The 14,336-nt window shown below is 31.2% G+C and overlaps 2 protein-coding genes across 9 annotated transcripts; one reads left to right on the top strand and one right to left on the bottom strand.

Moving 5' to 3' along the window:
• Positions 1-508: 508 nt before the first annotated feature.
• Positions 509-10,923, bottom strand: LOC141453016 (trehalase-like). Of its 8 annotated transcripts, none has more exons than XM_074125705.1 (12): positions 10,805-10,923; positions 8,223-8,328; positions 7,994-8,104; positions 7,723-7,898; positions 7,381-7,481; positions 6,176-6,339; positions 4,460-4,584; positions 3,714-3,847; positions 3,479-3,645; positions 2,973-3,156; positions 1,645-1,844; positions 509-751 (listed from the first exon to the last, which is right to left on the bottom strand). In XM_074125705.1, exons 1-12 carry the CDS (start codon positions 10,813-10,815, stop codon positions 623-625), a joined length of 1,608 nt encoding a protein of 535 aa, XP_073981806.1. In that variant the 5' UTR covers positions 10,816-10,923; the 3' UTR covers positions 509-622. The 8 variants fall into 8 exon arrangements, with proteins under 8 accessions (XP_073981806.1, XP_073981807.1, XP_073981810.1 ...); XM_074125706.1 differs by lacking the exon at positions 10,805-10,923 and adding an exon at positions 9,718-9,854; XM_074125709.1 differs by lacking the exon at positions 10,805-10,923 and adding an exon at positions 9,718-9,843 and having other exon boundaries at positions 8,223-8,338.
• On the top strand, positions 9,812-13,458 carry mRpL44 (mitochondrial ribosomal protein L44). The gene is made up of 6 exons (XM_074125713.1): positions 9,812-9,928; positions 10,001-10,109; positions 10,245-10,499; positions 10,861-10,945; positions 11,998-12,301; positions 12,396-13,458. The coding sequence occupies exons 1-6, from the start codon at positions 9,898-9,900 to the stop codon at positions 12,533-12,535; spliced, it is 924 nt and encodes a 307-aa protein (XP_073981814.1). The 5' UTR covers positions 9,812-9,897; the 3' UTR covers positions 12,536-13,458.
• Positions 13,459-14,336: the final 878 nt, after the last annotated feature.

A 14,336-nucleotide genomic window follows, 5' to 3' on the forward strand; every position in this document is an offset into this window, starting at 1 on the left:
AACTTTTAATATTTATTATTTTTATTTATTGAGTAGAATGAAAACCAGAGGTCCCAAAGAATTATTATACACACGTTACAATTATAAATATTATTCATTACAGATAAAAAAAAAAATAGGTATATGTCATAAACTTATTAAAAATGATTGAAAAAACAAGAGAATAACTTCATTAAAAAAATACTGAATCAGTAGCTTAAATAGGAGAAAATATTAAGGGGACATCAAACCTCTCTGAGCTTCATAAACAACTCAATTTTCACTTCACAAGTTGTTTTAAAATGACTTTCCATATTTTAGACTTTTTTGGAAAATTTAAACACCTTAACTTGCTGCTATCAGACTTTAAAGTTAAAATAGTGGTAAGTGAAAAACCTAATCTGAAAAAGAAATCTAGAAAGCTAAGAAATAATTTTTAATTAACTTTCAAGTTCCGGTAGATTGTAAACAAAAGACTTCAAAACCTCAATGGTGGTTTGTTTAAAGCTTCATCATTATTACAAACTCATTGGATTTGGCATTTTTTAATTTAATTTACACCTTATCTACATCAATTTATACAAACAAATATTTAACAACCCAAATTTATTAAAATTTTGGATTCTTACGACTAAATTATATATTAGCTGACCCTTAAGGAAGGCCCCCACCTCTCCAAAAGTTCAAAAACCAGCCCTAAAGTATGGCCAAAACCTTCTGTCGGCTCGTAATTATGGGTGTCTCCAATATTGCCCGCCATCAGCGAATCATACTGTAATCAGAAGCAAAAAAATAGCCACTCATTTAACTTGTGCATGATTTTTTTAAAAAAATTTATTTAGTAATTTACAATCTGTATACATATATACAAAAAGTAAAGATGATGAACTGGTGCGGGAAGAGCAGGAAGAGTTTTAGGATTATCCTATAGAGAGTGCTACCTATCCAGTGGTAGCACTCTCTATAGGATAATAATGATGTTTAGGTCTTCAGACTGCAAGCAAGTAGCGGGGCCATTGGCGATTCAGTCAGCGAGGATGATTGTTGAGAATGTCAGAGGAGGCGAGAGACAGTACGAGAGGAATAGAGCAAGCAGAAAGAACAATATGGAACCACATGAAATGTAACAGCACTTTAAAGAAAAGAAGAAAATTGAACTAAAATGACTCACAATAGCAAATTATCATTCTACTATACACTGATACCTCGGATGTCTAGGACCTTACCAAAGATTAATTTTGTGTAAAATTTTTGAAATTAGAATTCTTCAAAACGCATTAACAACTTTAAAAGTTACAATATCTGGACTGGTCAATGCAGATCGTCCAGACTGGAATATAACCAGGATCAGTTCTAACCCCAAATCCCCATATTTGTGTTCCTTAGACAATCTGCATCCACGAGAAGATAAAGATGTTTCTTAAAAAAACCTCTAAAAGGACTAAAAAAAAAGAAAAAGAGAAATAAATCAGATAAACTGGGTGTAAGAATAAATCAAAGGAAAATTGTAAAATTCGGAAGACATTGGAAATGAAAAGAGCTTGCAATATGTTACAATTCAAATAATAAAATACTCGTACAATGCAACCCTGATCGTGATTGTATTAAGAACATACTTCTTAATAAAGCATACATCAGGAAATAACCAATGTTAAGTAAACATGCCTTTTCAAACAGTTGTCCAGTATCGCTGTACCCTTTGTAGACGTTGTTTATCCATTTTTCAGCAAAATGAAAAGCTATATTTGTACCGTCTTCAGTGCCAAGATTATCAAATCCTTGGATTACACAAGCTTGTAAAGGCGGCCAAGAGTTTGGGAAATCCCATTTTTCTCCTGAATATTCAACAGAAACCGGTAAGCCACCTGAAAAATATTAACTAATTAGAAGCAATAAATTTGTTGAAATGAACACGGAGAACGTCCGTCACAAAATTGGCTTTAGTTTTAAGTTTGATCTGAAGAGAAAATCGCTCGTAAGAAAAAGAACTTTTTATATTTATGATACTCAATAGATATCATTTATAAAAGAAATGTCCAAGGGTGAAAGAATTACTTTGAATAAATTTCAAAAGAATTGAACTGTACTGATAAAACTATAAACTGTATTGATTGAGTTCTGTATCACTAAGAAGTGCCTGATTATATTGCCTGATTTGCCTTAATAGATTGTTTCTGTATGGCCAAAGTAGCCAAATTAGTTCATACAGGCGAAAAATAGTCTTAGACTCATGTAACCAATGTAGTATGCGCACCACAAGTGCAACAGTTCCACTATACTTGTTTATACAACTTGAAAACCCAGGTTTTTAATAGACCTAGCACTGATAAATGTAAATGTATAATAAATGGAAAAGTTATTTTGATTCTCTAAATACCATAATTTAAATGTCATAAACTGCACCTCTTGAAGTAGAAGTAACTTTTACGTTTAAATCGTACGAAAAATAAATGTCATGGACATGTGGAATAAATTGGTGTTAAGAAATTTATGAATTATCATTTTTTTTTTCTTTTTTTAGGAACTGCTAACAAGGTTATACATTTTTTCTAAAACAATCAGAATCCCGTTATTTTGGATAATTTTTTGCTTACACAAATTTAATTCTTGGAGTGCAGCATTAGATGAGCTGCTTGCTATTTAGTTCTCTCTCTCTCTCTCTCTCTCTCTCTTTCTCTATATACATATATATATATATATAGAGAAAGAGAGAGAGAGAGAGAGAACTAAATTGGACTCCACACTAATCTAATGCACATAGCCAACATGAGTTCAATACAACAGATAGGTGCTAAATACCGAAGCTCTAGTCTTACCTTAATGTACCTTTGTGATTTAGGAACATTTCGTGCAATATTTGCTGCACCATTGCTAAAATTCATCTAGCAAAATTCCATTGCTAAAATTCATCATTGTATATTCTACAAAGTTTGTATTCAAATTTTGTAATAGCCACATTTCTGTATTTTATATAAATGCATTACAAAAATTACCTTCATATTTATCCATAAAATAACGATTCAAATACTCCGAGGTAAGATGTGTTAATTTGTTCACTGGAAATGTATACGATTTAGTCCACAAGGGAGTTAAATTTGATAAATAGAAGAATTTTCTGGACTTCTTGTTAACAATATCATAATCGAGCCAAGTACCATGCTTTTCATTCCAAAGAACCTAACAATTATAAGTGAAATAGGTATATTGAATAAAGTATTTGAATCCGCAGAACTGGATAATATAGTTTTTATTCGTCGTGGCACACAGGTTTTTTACATTTTTGACCAGTATATGCTTGCTGGCCCAGCTAATGTAGCGAGTGGAGAAAAATTATTAGTTGAAAGAATATTTCAATAGCAGATTGATTAATCGACCTCTGGTAACGATGTAAGTCCGAAAGAGGAAAAAACACGCGGCTGCGACGGATAAAAATCAACACTGAATTGAAAAGTTTGTTTTTTCTATGTTTTAAAACGATATTTATTGAGGTGTTACTTACGTTTTCTATTCCCTTTAACAGCTTTTCAGATTTCACTCTATAATAAGATTGATACTCGAAGTCGCCTATTGATCTATGCCAGTAATAAAGGAAAGTGCAGGCACCATGTATGATTGCATTTAGATCGACAGGTATTATGGAATGTGTGTAGGTGTCGCTTATATTGCCTGTAAATAAACGCAAAGATCATTAACTGCGAATTACACTATGTTTCCACGCCAGCTGTACAACTAACCTTTATTATCTCCTCTAACGTTGATCCACCTACTGGAAAAATACCATCCCGACTCGGCAGCGGACTGTAAAGCAATGAATATTTCCGTCATCTCTTGTCTTGATGTACCTAAAGAGGCCAAAGAATAGTCGTCTCTGAAATGGAAACTGAGTTTTAGATTGACTAGACAATCATAAAATCGCTGACGTACTGCTAAGCTCTTTTTTTGGGGGGACTGTACAATTGGGATAAGAGAAAATGGTTTACCACTAAAATTCTCTTTCTCGAAAAAAACACCAGATGGTGAACACTTTTCTTGTACAGTTTCTTCACCTTGACGTTCATTAATTCCAGTAATCAAATAAGCTTTCCACGTTCAACCCCAAAGAAAAAACAAATATTTATAACTAATGTACTTTTTTTCCCGAGTAGTCTGTATGAAACATTTTAATATAACATAGTTAAATAATATAAGGACACCTCTGCAGCAAAAATGTACGTGTTACTAAATTAATTTTATACAAATACATATATAACGATGATTTATTTTATTGTAATTTGACTTCTTAATCGTCTTTTCATAAATGTGGGAGCTCTCCTCAGGCAGACCTATGTAAGTGTGGTAAAACCATAGCTTTTTTTAGTTTTTAAAATATTTTTAGTCTTTATTTTCCATTTGTAGATTAAGATACACTCAGGTCTTTTCGGGATGACGGAACTCCAAACGCCATATGTCAAGGTATACCTTCTTCAATTCTGCTTATTACCTGTATTTCTCCGGACGTGGACCCATCCGTTTTCTCCAGTACCGATAAAGTTCATAAATTTCACCTTTGTATTCAATTTCAATCGCTCGCTCTTTATCCCAGAATTCAATTTCTTTGATTACATACTGAGAAAAAATAGCGAAATTTAAAAATCCTGATAATTCGAAAGTAAATTAAAATTAACAGCTAAAACTAGCGCGCTCGTAAGGTGAGTCTATAATATTGCTGGGTGACGTAATAATTAAATACCTGAGTTTAATTTTTTCTTGTTACTTTGAGATGAGCGTGAAAAACAAACCCAGGTAAATCATTCATAGAAATGGTTATAATAAAAGTCTGCTGCTGATACGGAAGCAGAAGACATTGATTTCCCAGAAAATAATATATTTCTTAAAACAATTGCTTCCCCTTGCAGGTAGTAAGGAAATCAATAATAGAAGGAGCCCACCATAGTTTGTAGGACCCAGGGATCGAACTAATTTTTCATTTATTTTCTAAGTATTCAACCGCTTTTAGCTTCTTCTTTATTAGCATACAGCTTTATCTTAGGATGTCTTTTATTTTTGTTATTTATGGATCATCCCAAAATTATTTTAGGACGTAACAGCCATTCATAAATGTGGAAGCTTGAGAACAAGAACTTAATTATAATCTCGTTTATAGTTCTCTTAAGAAAATATTATCTAAACAGATCTGCTGCCCCACTCAATACTGGATTATTTATTCATTAAGATCCCTCTTCCCCCGGCAAACTTCTCCTTTCTCAAACGGTTCTCTAACCCATTATTTGTCTCTTCACATCTACAAGAATTCTTCTCCGCTTAATGTTCTATATTTCAACACAAAATTTAGGCCTTAAATCTCTTTATTTTCGGATGATGCGAGTAGCCACAAAAAGAATAAACTAGATATTCTAGAATGGGCATTCTAGAGTTTGTAAATAAAGTCAAAAGTAAAATGTACTGTAGAATCAATTAGATTAAAAAATTGGTATATTAGAATTTAGAAAAAAAAAATTATGTAATTATCTGAAGTTTTTATTTAATAGTTCTCTTAATATTTAAATTCCTTAATAATTACTGAAAGTTGTCTTACAGTGAAAAATCTCTGTATTAGATCATTGATCAATCTTCAAAAAAATTAAATAAATAAATTAAAGGTTCGAAAAAATTAATGTTAAAATTGTTTTTGAGGTAAAACTTCTTAACTCTGAAGCTGGCCTCGCTTAAAATTGATGAATAAAAAAATAAAATAACTTTAACGAAACACAAGCAAGCAAGGGAATTATCTTCTTTCAAATCGGCGTAGTTCTCTGGAATCAAAGTACGGTGGCCAGTTAGCCGCATGTAAATGTTCTTTAGAAATGTTCTAATAGAATACATTGTCCTAAAAGTTTTGGAAGACCAAAATAAGGAAAAGGCTGCGCTCACGATGATGCTGATCATGTAAACTGTTCTTACTGTCGATTGGTTTTGACAAAAAGCAATGTCTTGTCCAGCGTTAGCATCCAAAATGTGTATTTTTTTGTAAATTCTAAAAATCGGAACATAATGAAAAAAAAAAAACCTCTGATCCAAAAAGGCTAACGATCTCAGATGTAGACGAGTTTTTAAGTTAAAACATATAATATTAAAAAAATAATAAATAAAATTTAATATTACAATAATCATATTAAATAATATTAATAATTAAAAAACTTATTGAATTAACACTTACTTTCACATTAGACTTTATATATTCAAAGTCACCTGTATATCTTAAAAACAAATTGAAAATGTACGCTAGAAGTGGAGGTTTTGTTCTTCCTTCATAATAACATTTAGATGACGTAGGTATATGGCCCACTTGATCTATTAAATACAACAAATTATCTATAATACCTGAAAACAAATAATTAAATTCATAAACTGCTATCATTTCAAATCACAATAGCATTCACATGAGTACATTATTTCAAGCGGCCAGGCATTCTCCCTGGCAGCTTAAACAAATAAAATATTTTTCATCTTTAAGCATCCTACTATTGGCCTGGTTTATTGCCTTATTCTCTGCATTCGCTTTTGATCCCAAGAAGTATGAAATTTTTACCCTTTCGAAGCAGTAAGTCAAGTTGCTCATAATTTAGATTTATCACCATTAAATCAAAGCCCTACCTTCCTACATTGATTGTTTAATGGGTAGAAGCTTCCATAAGTGATAGGTCATTCCGAGTTTCGGAGAACATCATCTGCTAATGCGTACCTTGGTCACAAGAGTGGAAGTAAGTTTCTGGGGTATTAAATTTCAGCGTCACTTTACGAAGGGTAGGATTAAAAGGATTAGCCGAAAGTACACCACTCCCTTAAAAACAGGAATTTCGACGGGAATTAACTCCCATGAGGACCTTTCCAGCACTATTATTCAAGGCCATGCAGCTTAGCTTAATCGATTAATTAATGCGGGATTTGAAACTCTTGCAAGACCTTATTTAATTTATATACTAATAATATGACTTGGCGATAGTCAATTAACAAGTATGACTTTTTTTTTCTAAGTAAAATGTTCTTTCTACACATCGATGAGAGAAATACCTCACATTATTTTGACACAAAACTAAAACTATTTTCGTTAATACTTTTAATTTAGTTTGATAATTTATTAAAAAAATTATTCTCGGCTAATAAATGAACTGGTATATTGGCCAGTTAGATACCATAATTTAAGTTGTTTTGTACTATAGCAAATAAAAACTTTTTACAGCTAAATGATAAAATTAAAAATATATTTAACAAAAAAATAGATATTTTCAGAGCAGAAAAATGATCAGTACAGATTGAAACTTGAAAACAAATGTTATAAAAAAAGGAATTGTTAAGATTGTTTTTCAATTTATGAATACCCACCATGCGATAATATTTTTTTGCAAGAATAAAACCAATTACCTTTGGCAGTGTTGAACATTCCACAAACCAACAATCCGTTAATTAGCCAATAGGTACTCCAATAGTACATTGAATTCATTTTTTTTTCAGTGGTCATAAAGCTATTTAACATAGATCCAATAAACACAATAGTTACAATTTTGGAATAAATAAATATTAAAATATTATCATAGTGTATGACAGTCACGTCTTTTGTACGGCCTTAAAGAATCTAAAGTAAAAGTTTATTGCTCTGATCAAATGCATTCTTCCGCCAAATACAAATGTTATCTCCAACAGAGGTAAATAAACATGAAATTAAGTATTACTATGATGTTACAACTTCAGTAAAGATTTGATTACCCGTTAGGAAGGCAATACGTAGCAAACAAGTCTGGATTATCAACCACGATTTGGCTTACTTTTCTGCCTAATGTTTTCCACATTTGATTTAACTGTAATGCCCACTTTTTTAGATTTTTGTCGCGAACGCGATCAAAAATTTCAGGTTCTTCTGTCCAATCTTGAGGTATCCAATGCTGTTTATGAATGAAGAAATAACAAATAATTAAGAATATATATTTTTGAACAATGCTATATCAGTAAAACAAAAAAAAAAAATAATAATCCTTACTTCGGTAGCGGACACATCTTCGAAATTATCTTCAATAAAAGATTTCATTGCTTCCGTCGAAGGAAGTGTGCCTCCAAATTCCTTCTTCAAATTATAAAAATTATCTAAAACCTAGACAATCAAAATACATTAACTGGAATTTTTATTCACAATGTTATTATAGATTAACAGTTAAAATTTCAGTACAGCATAACTCAACAAATCTGCAAATACAATGGATTGCTCTTACATCAATTACTGGATATTTAAGCTTTTTTTCGAAGAAAGTTTCTTGATCTGCGAAAACCTCGGACATTTGTGCAGCTTGGAGCAAATCACCCGAATTAAAAATGTGTCTGAAAAACACTGTAATTAGTTAAAGGTTAGGTAATAAGTTAGTGACAGGATAAAAGTTGTCACATCTGATTATTTATACTGCGACAAACTCCTCTTTTCGAATAGAAAACGTTAAATACACTTTAGAATTTGCAGAAAATCAAATACATATACAGATACATATACAATTCTGAGACAAAACGCTGAACTGAGAGATAAAGTATAAATCTCACCAAATAAAAGACATATATTTTCAAATGTTAATGTTTTCCAGTTTCTGAACACATGACTTTGCTAAATTTGAGAAGGCTATTTTTTTTTCAATCAAACGGAATTGTTCCTTCAGGCCCAATTACGTCATCAAACGACTAATTAAAACGACTGAATTAAAAAAAAAAAAATTAAGTTATGCATTCAGAGCCGAATCAAGCCGTCAGTTTAACGGTGCAAATACTTCAACAAAATAAAAGAAAGTAAATATTCATTCATTATCAGCATTAAAATCAATATTTACAAAATATCTGGACACAGCAACCTAAACTCCTACAGAACAGAGAATTTCCACTACACAAATTATTACCGTTTTGTCTTATTATGACGACCTCTTACATATTTATACAGATTAGAGTGGTTACCATTGTGAATTGAAAATGCTTTCTTACTACATTTGATAAAGTGATTTTTCATTTTTAATTATTTTCTTATAGAAATTGCGAAGTTAGAATTTAATTTTTAAACGACGGATGATCTTGAAAACAACACATCGGGCAACTTGAGCGCATTTCTGAATAACTTCGCAATAGGTTGAAGTGATTAGATTTTTAAGGTACAATTACAAAACTCTTTAAAAATTTATGTATTTTAAATATTTCAAACATATGTTTTTTAAATTTTATATTTACTTATTTTTTGCAACATCAATAATTGCAACCGCCAATATGGTTGAAGTCATTGAACAATCCAAAGAGAACCCTCAAATGAAATATCTTTCTTTTACCGCACATTACAAATATTAATTTTCTTGAATGAGTACGAAAAATAAGTTTACTCTCCGTTGAGTTTCAAGCTTCAGTTTCTGTTATGGGAAAGGAACAAACTGTTTTGAGAAATGTAAAGAACTGCAAAGTATATCAGATTGATCCTTTATCGTTTCATACCAAAGCTAAGCTTCGACCAACTTCAAATAAATCCTTTCGCTACTGCCAGGAGAATTACAGAATACGAAGAGTCTGAATTATTATACATGTTATAACTCAGAAAATTGGTTTTACATTTTAATACTAATAAATTAATATTAAGCACTGTTAGAACAATATACTCCACTTTGAGGAGAGCTTAACAGTTCCTGTAAAAACCCGTAAAAATACAGTTTTCTGAAAAAATATTTTAAAAAAGAATACTAGGCTTACGTTTTAATTGTCCCTTGACGAAAAAAAAAAAGCTCAAAAACTGAAGGCCTTACCAAGTCTAACTTGGATTTCACGTTCACATTTCACACCACAGGTTGATAAACTGAAGGTTATACATATGAAGAGGAAGGTTACAGAGATTTTTTAGTTATTTTAGATCGTCTAAGAAGGAAAGAAGTTATGAATTTTACATTAAGAAAATTAACGACAGGTACAATCTCATTTAATTCGAATGAAGTTAACTATTACTTTTTCTCCTTTTGTAAGCGTGAAATATTTGCAGAAGTGCGGACTTTTCATAGATGGGTGAGACCTACGTTAATGGAGCTTAAAAGAAGGAAGGATAAAATGGGTGAAGTAGAAACAAACCGGAGAAGTACCTTTCTAGAGTGGTTAGTATTTAGCCGTCTTATTTTTTTTCTAAAGAAATTTTAAAATGTATAACCTCCCGATGAGCTCCGAAGGCTTTATTCTATTTTTAATTTTTTAAATATTGTATTGAATAATTATTTCCTATTTAATTTCAGGAACTACAACGCTGAACTTTACGCGTTTGGAAAGCGTTTAGGAGAGGAATTTAATAACGTTTTTCTAAAAAATGCTTTACTTGAAAGATCTTACATAGATCAAGAAGAACTGCGACAAAGAAAAGTTGGAATTGAACCAGAGTTATCTGTATCTGATAATTCAAGTTTATCAATTGATGGGGGAAAACTTATGGATTCATTCGTTCAACAGTATCTAGAGACCACACTTCCCAATCTACCTAAAAGATATGTGATGTAAGATGGGATTTTACTTAAAACAATTTTATATCTTCTACCTAAAAAATCTACATTTGTTTAATATTTTTTATTGAGTTTTTAAGAGGAAATTGCTTATTAAAAACCGAAGTTGGTTTACCTAAAGGAATATTGTGGCAATGTTAAATGTGAGTGTTGGATAAATAAATAAGCCTAGACCGAATAGTAAACATTATTTATCTCGGTGATTCTAGGCCACAATCATATTGTAAACAGATGAACATTTTTTTTACTTACCACTGAAAAAGTGTCAAGTTTACTATACAAAGGAACCATTCACTAACCTGACATTCATTCAAGAAGTTTTATGTAACTTGGTAATGTATCTTAACTTTTCTAGAAAACTGAGAGATTATCTATTAAGTGAAGAAGTGTTAGCCAGAGTTTCCAAAGGGATTGGCATCGATGACCTTGTCCTGTGTGCTGTAAGTATTAAATTCATTTTTATTCTTTCATGAGTGAAATTGTTAGTAAGTGACAATGATTATTTGTATAATTTTAAAAAAAAGTAATACCTCTGAATTGGAACTGTTTGAGTCACAAAGTTAGAATATAAATATTTGAAATGCGACATTCTTCAGGGAACTTGAGATTTTTTTGGGTATCGCAGAATGACAACTGGAACAATATTTACACTGTCACTTTCACTATACTCATAGGGCCTTCAGAGATAATTAATGAAGATCAATTATCTTCTAAGCATTGATGATAATGTAACTTCTTTATAATCCATTGAATTAATTATTTCATACTTATAAAACCCCTTTTTAAATAATATATATAACCATAACACTCAAACATATATATTTGTGTATAATGTAATTACATAATTCGAAATTCATTTTAAATACTCTTACTATTATGATGAGGCACACAGAAACTGGTAAGAGAAGCAGTGTGCTTAATAATTATGCGATGAATTGAGTATCTGAAATCTTCACTTAGTTAGGTTATCTGGAACATTGCTTAGATTTCCGCAAACTAAATCCATTATTGCTGCATAAATTGGAAAAACTGCGTATCAAAGCAATTTATTTTGTTCATTCTCAATAGAAGAAGAGTTTCTTTATAGATAATTATGACCAAATTATATAGGCATACATCAACTGAGTTCTGATGAAGAACTATTGAGTCTTTGAACAGAACTATGTTTTTGGACTTTTAGTATTTTCTTAACAAAACCAAGAGAAATAATTAGAAGAATCCAAAGATTATACCTAGGTCTCCTTGTAAGTCAGGAATCATAAATGGAATGATTCCAACTGAACAACTAAAGTGGAATATATTGTATCAAAAAAGTTGATTCCACATTTGGTTACGTTTAAATTTACAATTTCTGTCTAACCAGTAAATTTGCAACAAATGTCTTTAATTATTTATTCGCAGTTGAAGTCTGTAAATTGCTGTGAAAGCAATGTATCTATGTAGCCATAGATAATCACATAGAAATTAGTTTCTTTTGTTTTTGCTTTTTCAGGAATTTCCAGTTACGAAAAATACTTTAGCACGAACATTGAAAAGCGTAGTTCAGGCATTGGCTTTAAGTCAAGGTCCAGAACGAGCCCACCGATTTGTACGTGATCTAGTATTAGTTGAATTGGTAGATCAAGATTTAACATCGTTTTGTTCTCCAGAACATCCTATGGATACTCTACAAGAGGCACTGAAAGAAAGCGGTTCCGAGCCTGCCGAACCAAGGCTGATCGCCGAAGTCGGTCGCAATTCTATATTAGCCAGCTATCAAGTAGGAATATATTTAAACAAAAAGATGATTGGCCGAGGTGAGTTACATACAGAATTTGTGTTTTTTTTTAGCGAATTATGCAATCCATTTTCACGCAACTCTTTTTATTTATTTATTTTTTTTAAACAAAGGCTTTGGAGAAGATATTAAAACTGCCAGAGATATGGCTGCCTGGGACGCTCTGTGGAGAAGGTGGGGAATACTTTGTCAAAAGAGGCCGTTACCTTTTAAGTTAGAACTTCAGTTAAAACTTGGTACAGAAAGTTGTTAGTAAGTGATGTTAGGATTTTAGAAATACAAATAAAGCTGCCAAATTCTATCGCTTCTATTGTTTGGCATAGTTTTTAAGTATCATTTTGTTACAATTCCTTCGCCGAAAGTTACTCATAGCGATTACAATTTTTTATTGAGTTTCCTGCCAAACAATCTCTTGTTGCAGTTTTAACTCGTTCAGTCTCGTACAATCCATGAGGAAGGATTTGGCAGCTGGCTGGACTAGAACAATGGGTTCATAAATGAGCCATAAAGTTCTACTTAGACTTTTATACAATCACAGGTGGATCTAAAAGTAGTTAGGGGGGGTTAAGCCTTCATAAGTTGTATGGCTACGTTTTTGTTACTGAAATTTCATTTTTTTACTATTATTCTTCACAAGAAGAAATGAGCACTTGCAACTAGAATTTATGTAAATACTCTAATTTTGAAAAAAAAAACTTGTATCTGAAAAAACAGAAATTTGAAAATTATTTGAATTAATAGGTATAAATCGTGTATGTGATGTATAAAAAGGATGTTTAGATAATATTGTCAGAATGATTATTCAGAAAATCTGTAAAAACAGTCATTTATTCAGCTGGGAGTTATTTCCAAACGAAGAGATTACTTCAAATTTAAAATTTTGGAAAAATTAGTAACCCTCCTTTTGTAGAACCGTTTAATCCACTGAAATGGCACTTTCTTCCTTATGTATCCCTAATGGAATTTTCTGGAAAAATATTTCAATAAAATCTCATAAATCTGCGAGTGTGCAAAATTTAGTGTATCAAGTTTAAATAAAGTCGGAGCTATATTCGAGAGGAAGTGTGACATTTTTCCAGCAAAGTGGCATTTTCAGTTGAGAAAGTTTGTTCTCTAAGTTGCAGTACACTAGTAGTAGAGCCCTACAAATAAAGTTTTAGCTTTTTTCGTTTTTAATTATTTGTTTTCACTCTCAGAGTTACAATTTTTTTTAAACCTCAAAACGGATGTTCTCGGATAAATCTCAATTTAGAAAATTAGACACCACACTTGAAATACTTTCTATAGCAAAGGCTAGTTCTGCATGCAGGTTAAGTAAAGGCCAAATGGAGGAGGAAAATCCCCGTAAAATTCATTTTTTAAAATTCAGAAGATCACCATAAAAAATGTAGAAAAAATAATAATAAGGTAAGTATTAAAAGCTGCCTGTGGACATCTTTAATAGAAATACTGTTTAATTAAGAATTTTGAAAAGTTTGCGCTAGAATTTCTGCTATTGTTTTCTTATGAGTGATGTTACTTTGTTATAAAATGATGTTAGGATTTGATGTTAATAGAAAGATCTTAGTTAACTAATCACTACAGAACGCTAAGAATATTAATGACCCAGAATGAATATGATTTCGCAATGGAGGATCATTCTAGCAAGATATCAAATTAAAATGAAGGATTAATAGCCGATTAAGATTATTTTAATATAAGTTTTATAAAACCTACTATCACGCAAACGTATGTAACATTTTGAAAAATAATTTGCCAGGATTTTGAGTGGTTACCTCTATTATTTACATTATGATGAATTTTGGAATTAAGTGCAAAAGAATAAAGTTAACTTTATATACCAATGAGCAGAAAATCTTATTATTCAGTGGGAGGTAATAAGAGATCCGCCTCGGTTTAATGATTGCATTTAAGAAGATTGAATAGTAAAATTCGAACTATAAAAACAATAATATTCACTGTAATGTCAAAAACCCGGTAAGTGTCTACAATATATACTATGTGAAATCAGGATTTACAATCATAATGTCATCTAATTACCAAAAAAAAAGTGT

Source organism: Rhodnius prolixus, unplaced genomic scaffold (genome assembly GCF_049639745.1).
Source record: "Rhodnius prolixus isolate KJV_2025 unplaced genomic scaffold, Rpr scaffold_3, whole genome shotgun sequence".
Classification (NCBI taxonomy): Eukaryota; Metazoa; Arthropoda; class Insecta; order Hemiptera; family Reduviidae; genus Rhodnius; species Rhodnius prolixus.

Excerpts from the sequence above, each read along its gene's own strand:
- LOC141453016 (XM_074125704.1), bottom strand. The coding sequence starts at position 8,995 with ATGAAAAATCACTTTATCAAATGTAGTAAGAAAGCATTTTCAATTCAC. Across the intron at positions 7,482-7,722 it reads ACGTATTGCCTTCCTAACGG|CTTTATGACCACTGAAAAAA; the intron begins GTAATCAAATCT and ends TATGTTAAATAG. Across the intron at positions 4,585-6,175 it reads ATATAAAGTCTAATGTGAAA|TATGTAATCAAAGAAATTGA; the intron begins GTAAGTGTTAAT and ends ATTTTTTCTCAG.
- mRpL44 (XM_074125713.1), top strand. The coding sequence starts at position 9,898 with ATGAATTTTACATTAAGAAAATTAACGACAG. Across the intron at positions 9,929-10,000 it reads ATTAAGAAAATTAACGACAG|AAGTGCGGACTTTTCATAGA; the intron begins GTACAATCTCAT and ends AAATATTTGCAG. Across the intron at positions 10,110-10,244 it reads AGAAGTACCTTTCTAGAGTG|GAACTACAACGCTGAACTTT; the intron begins GTTAGTATTTAG and ends ATTTAATTTCAG.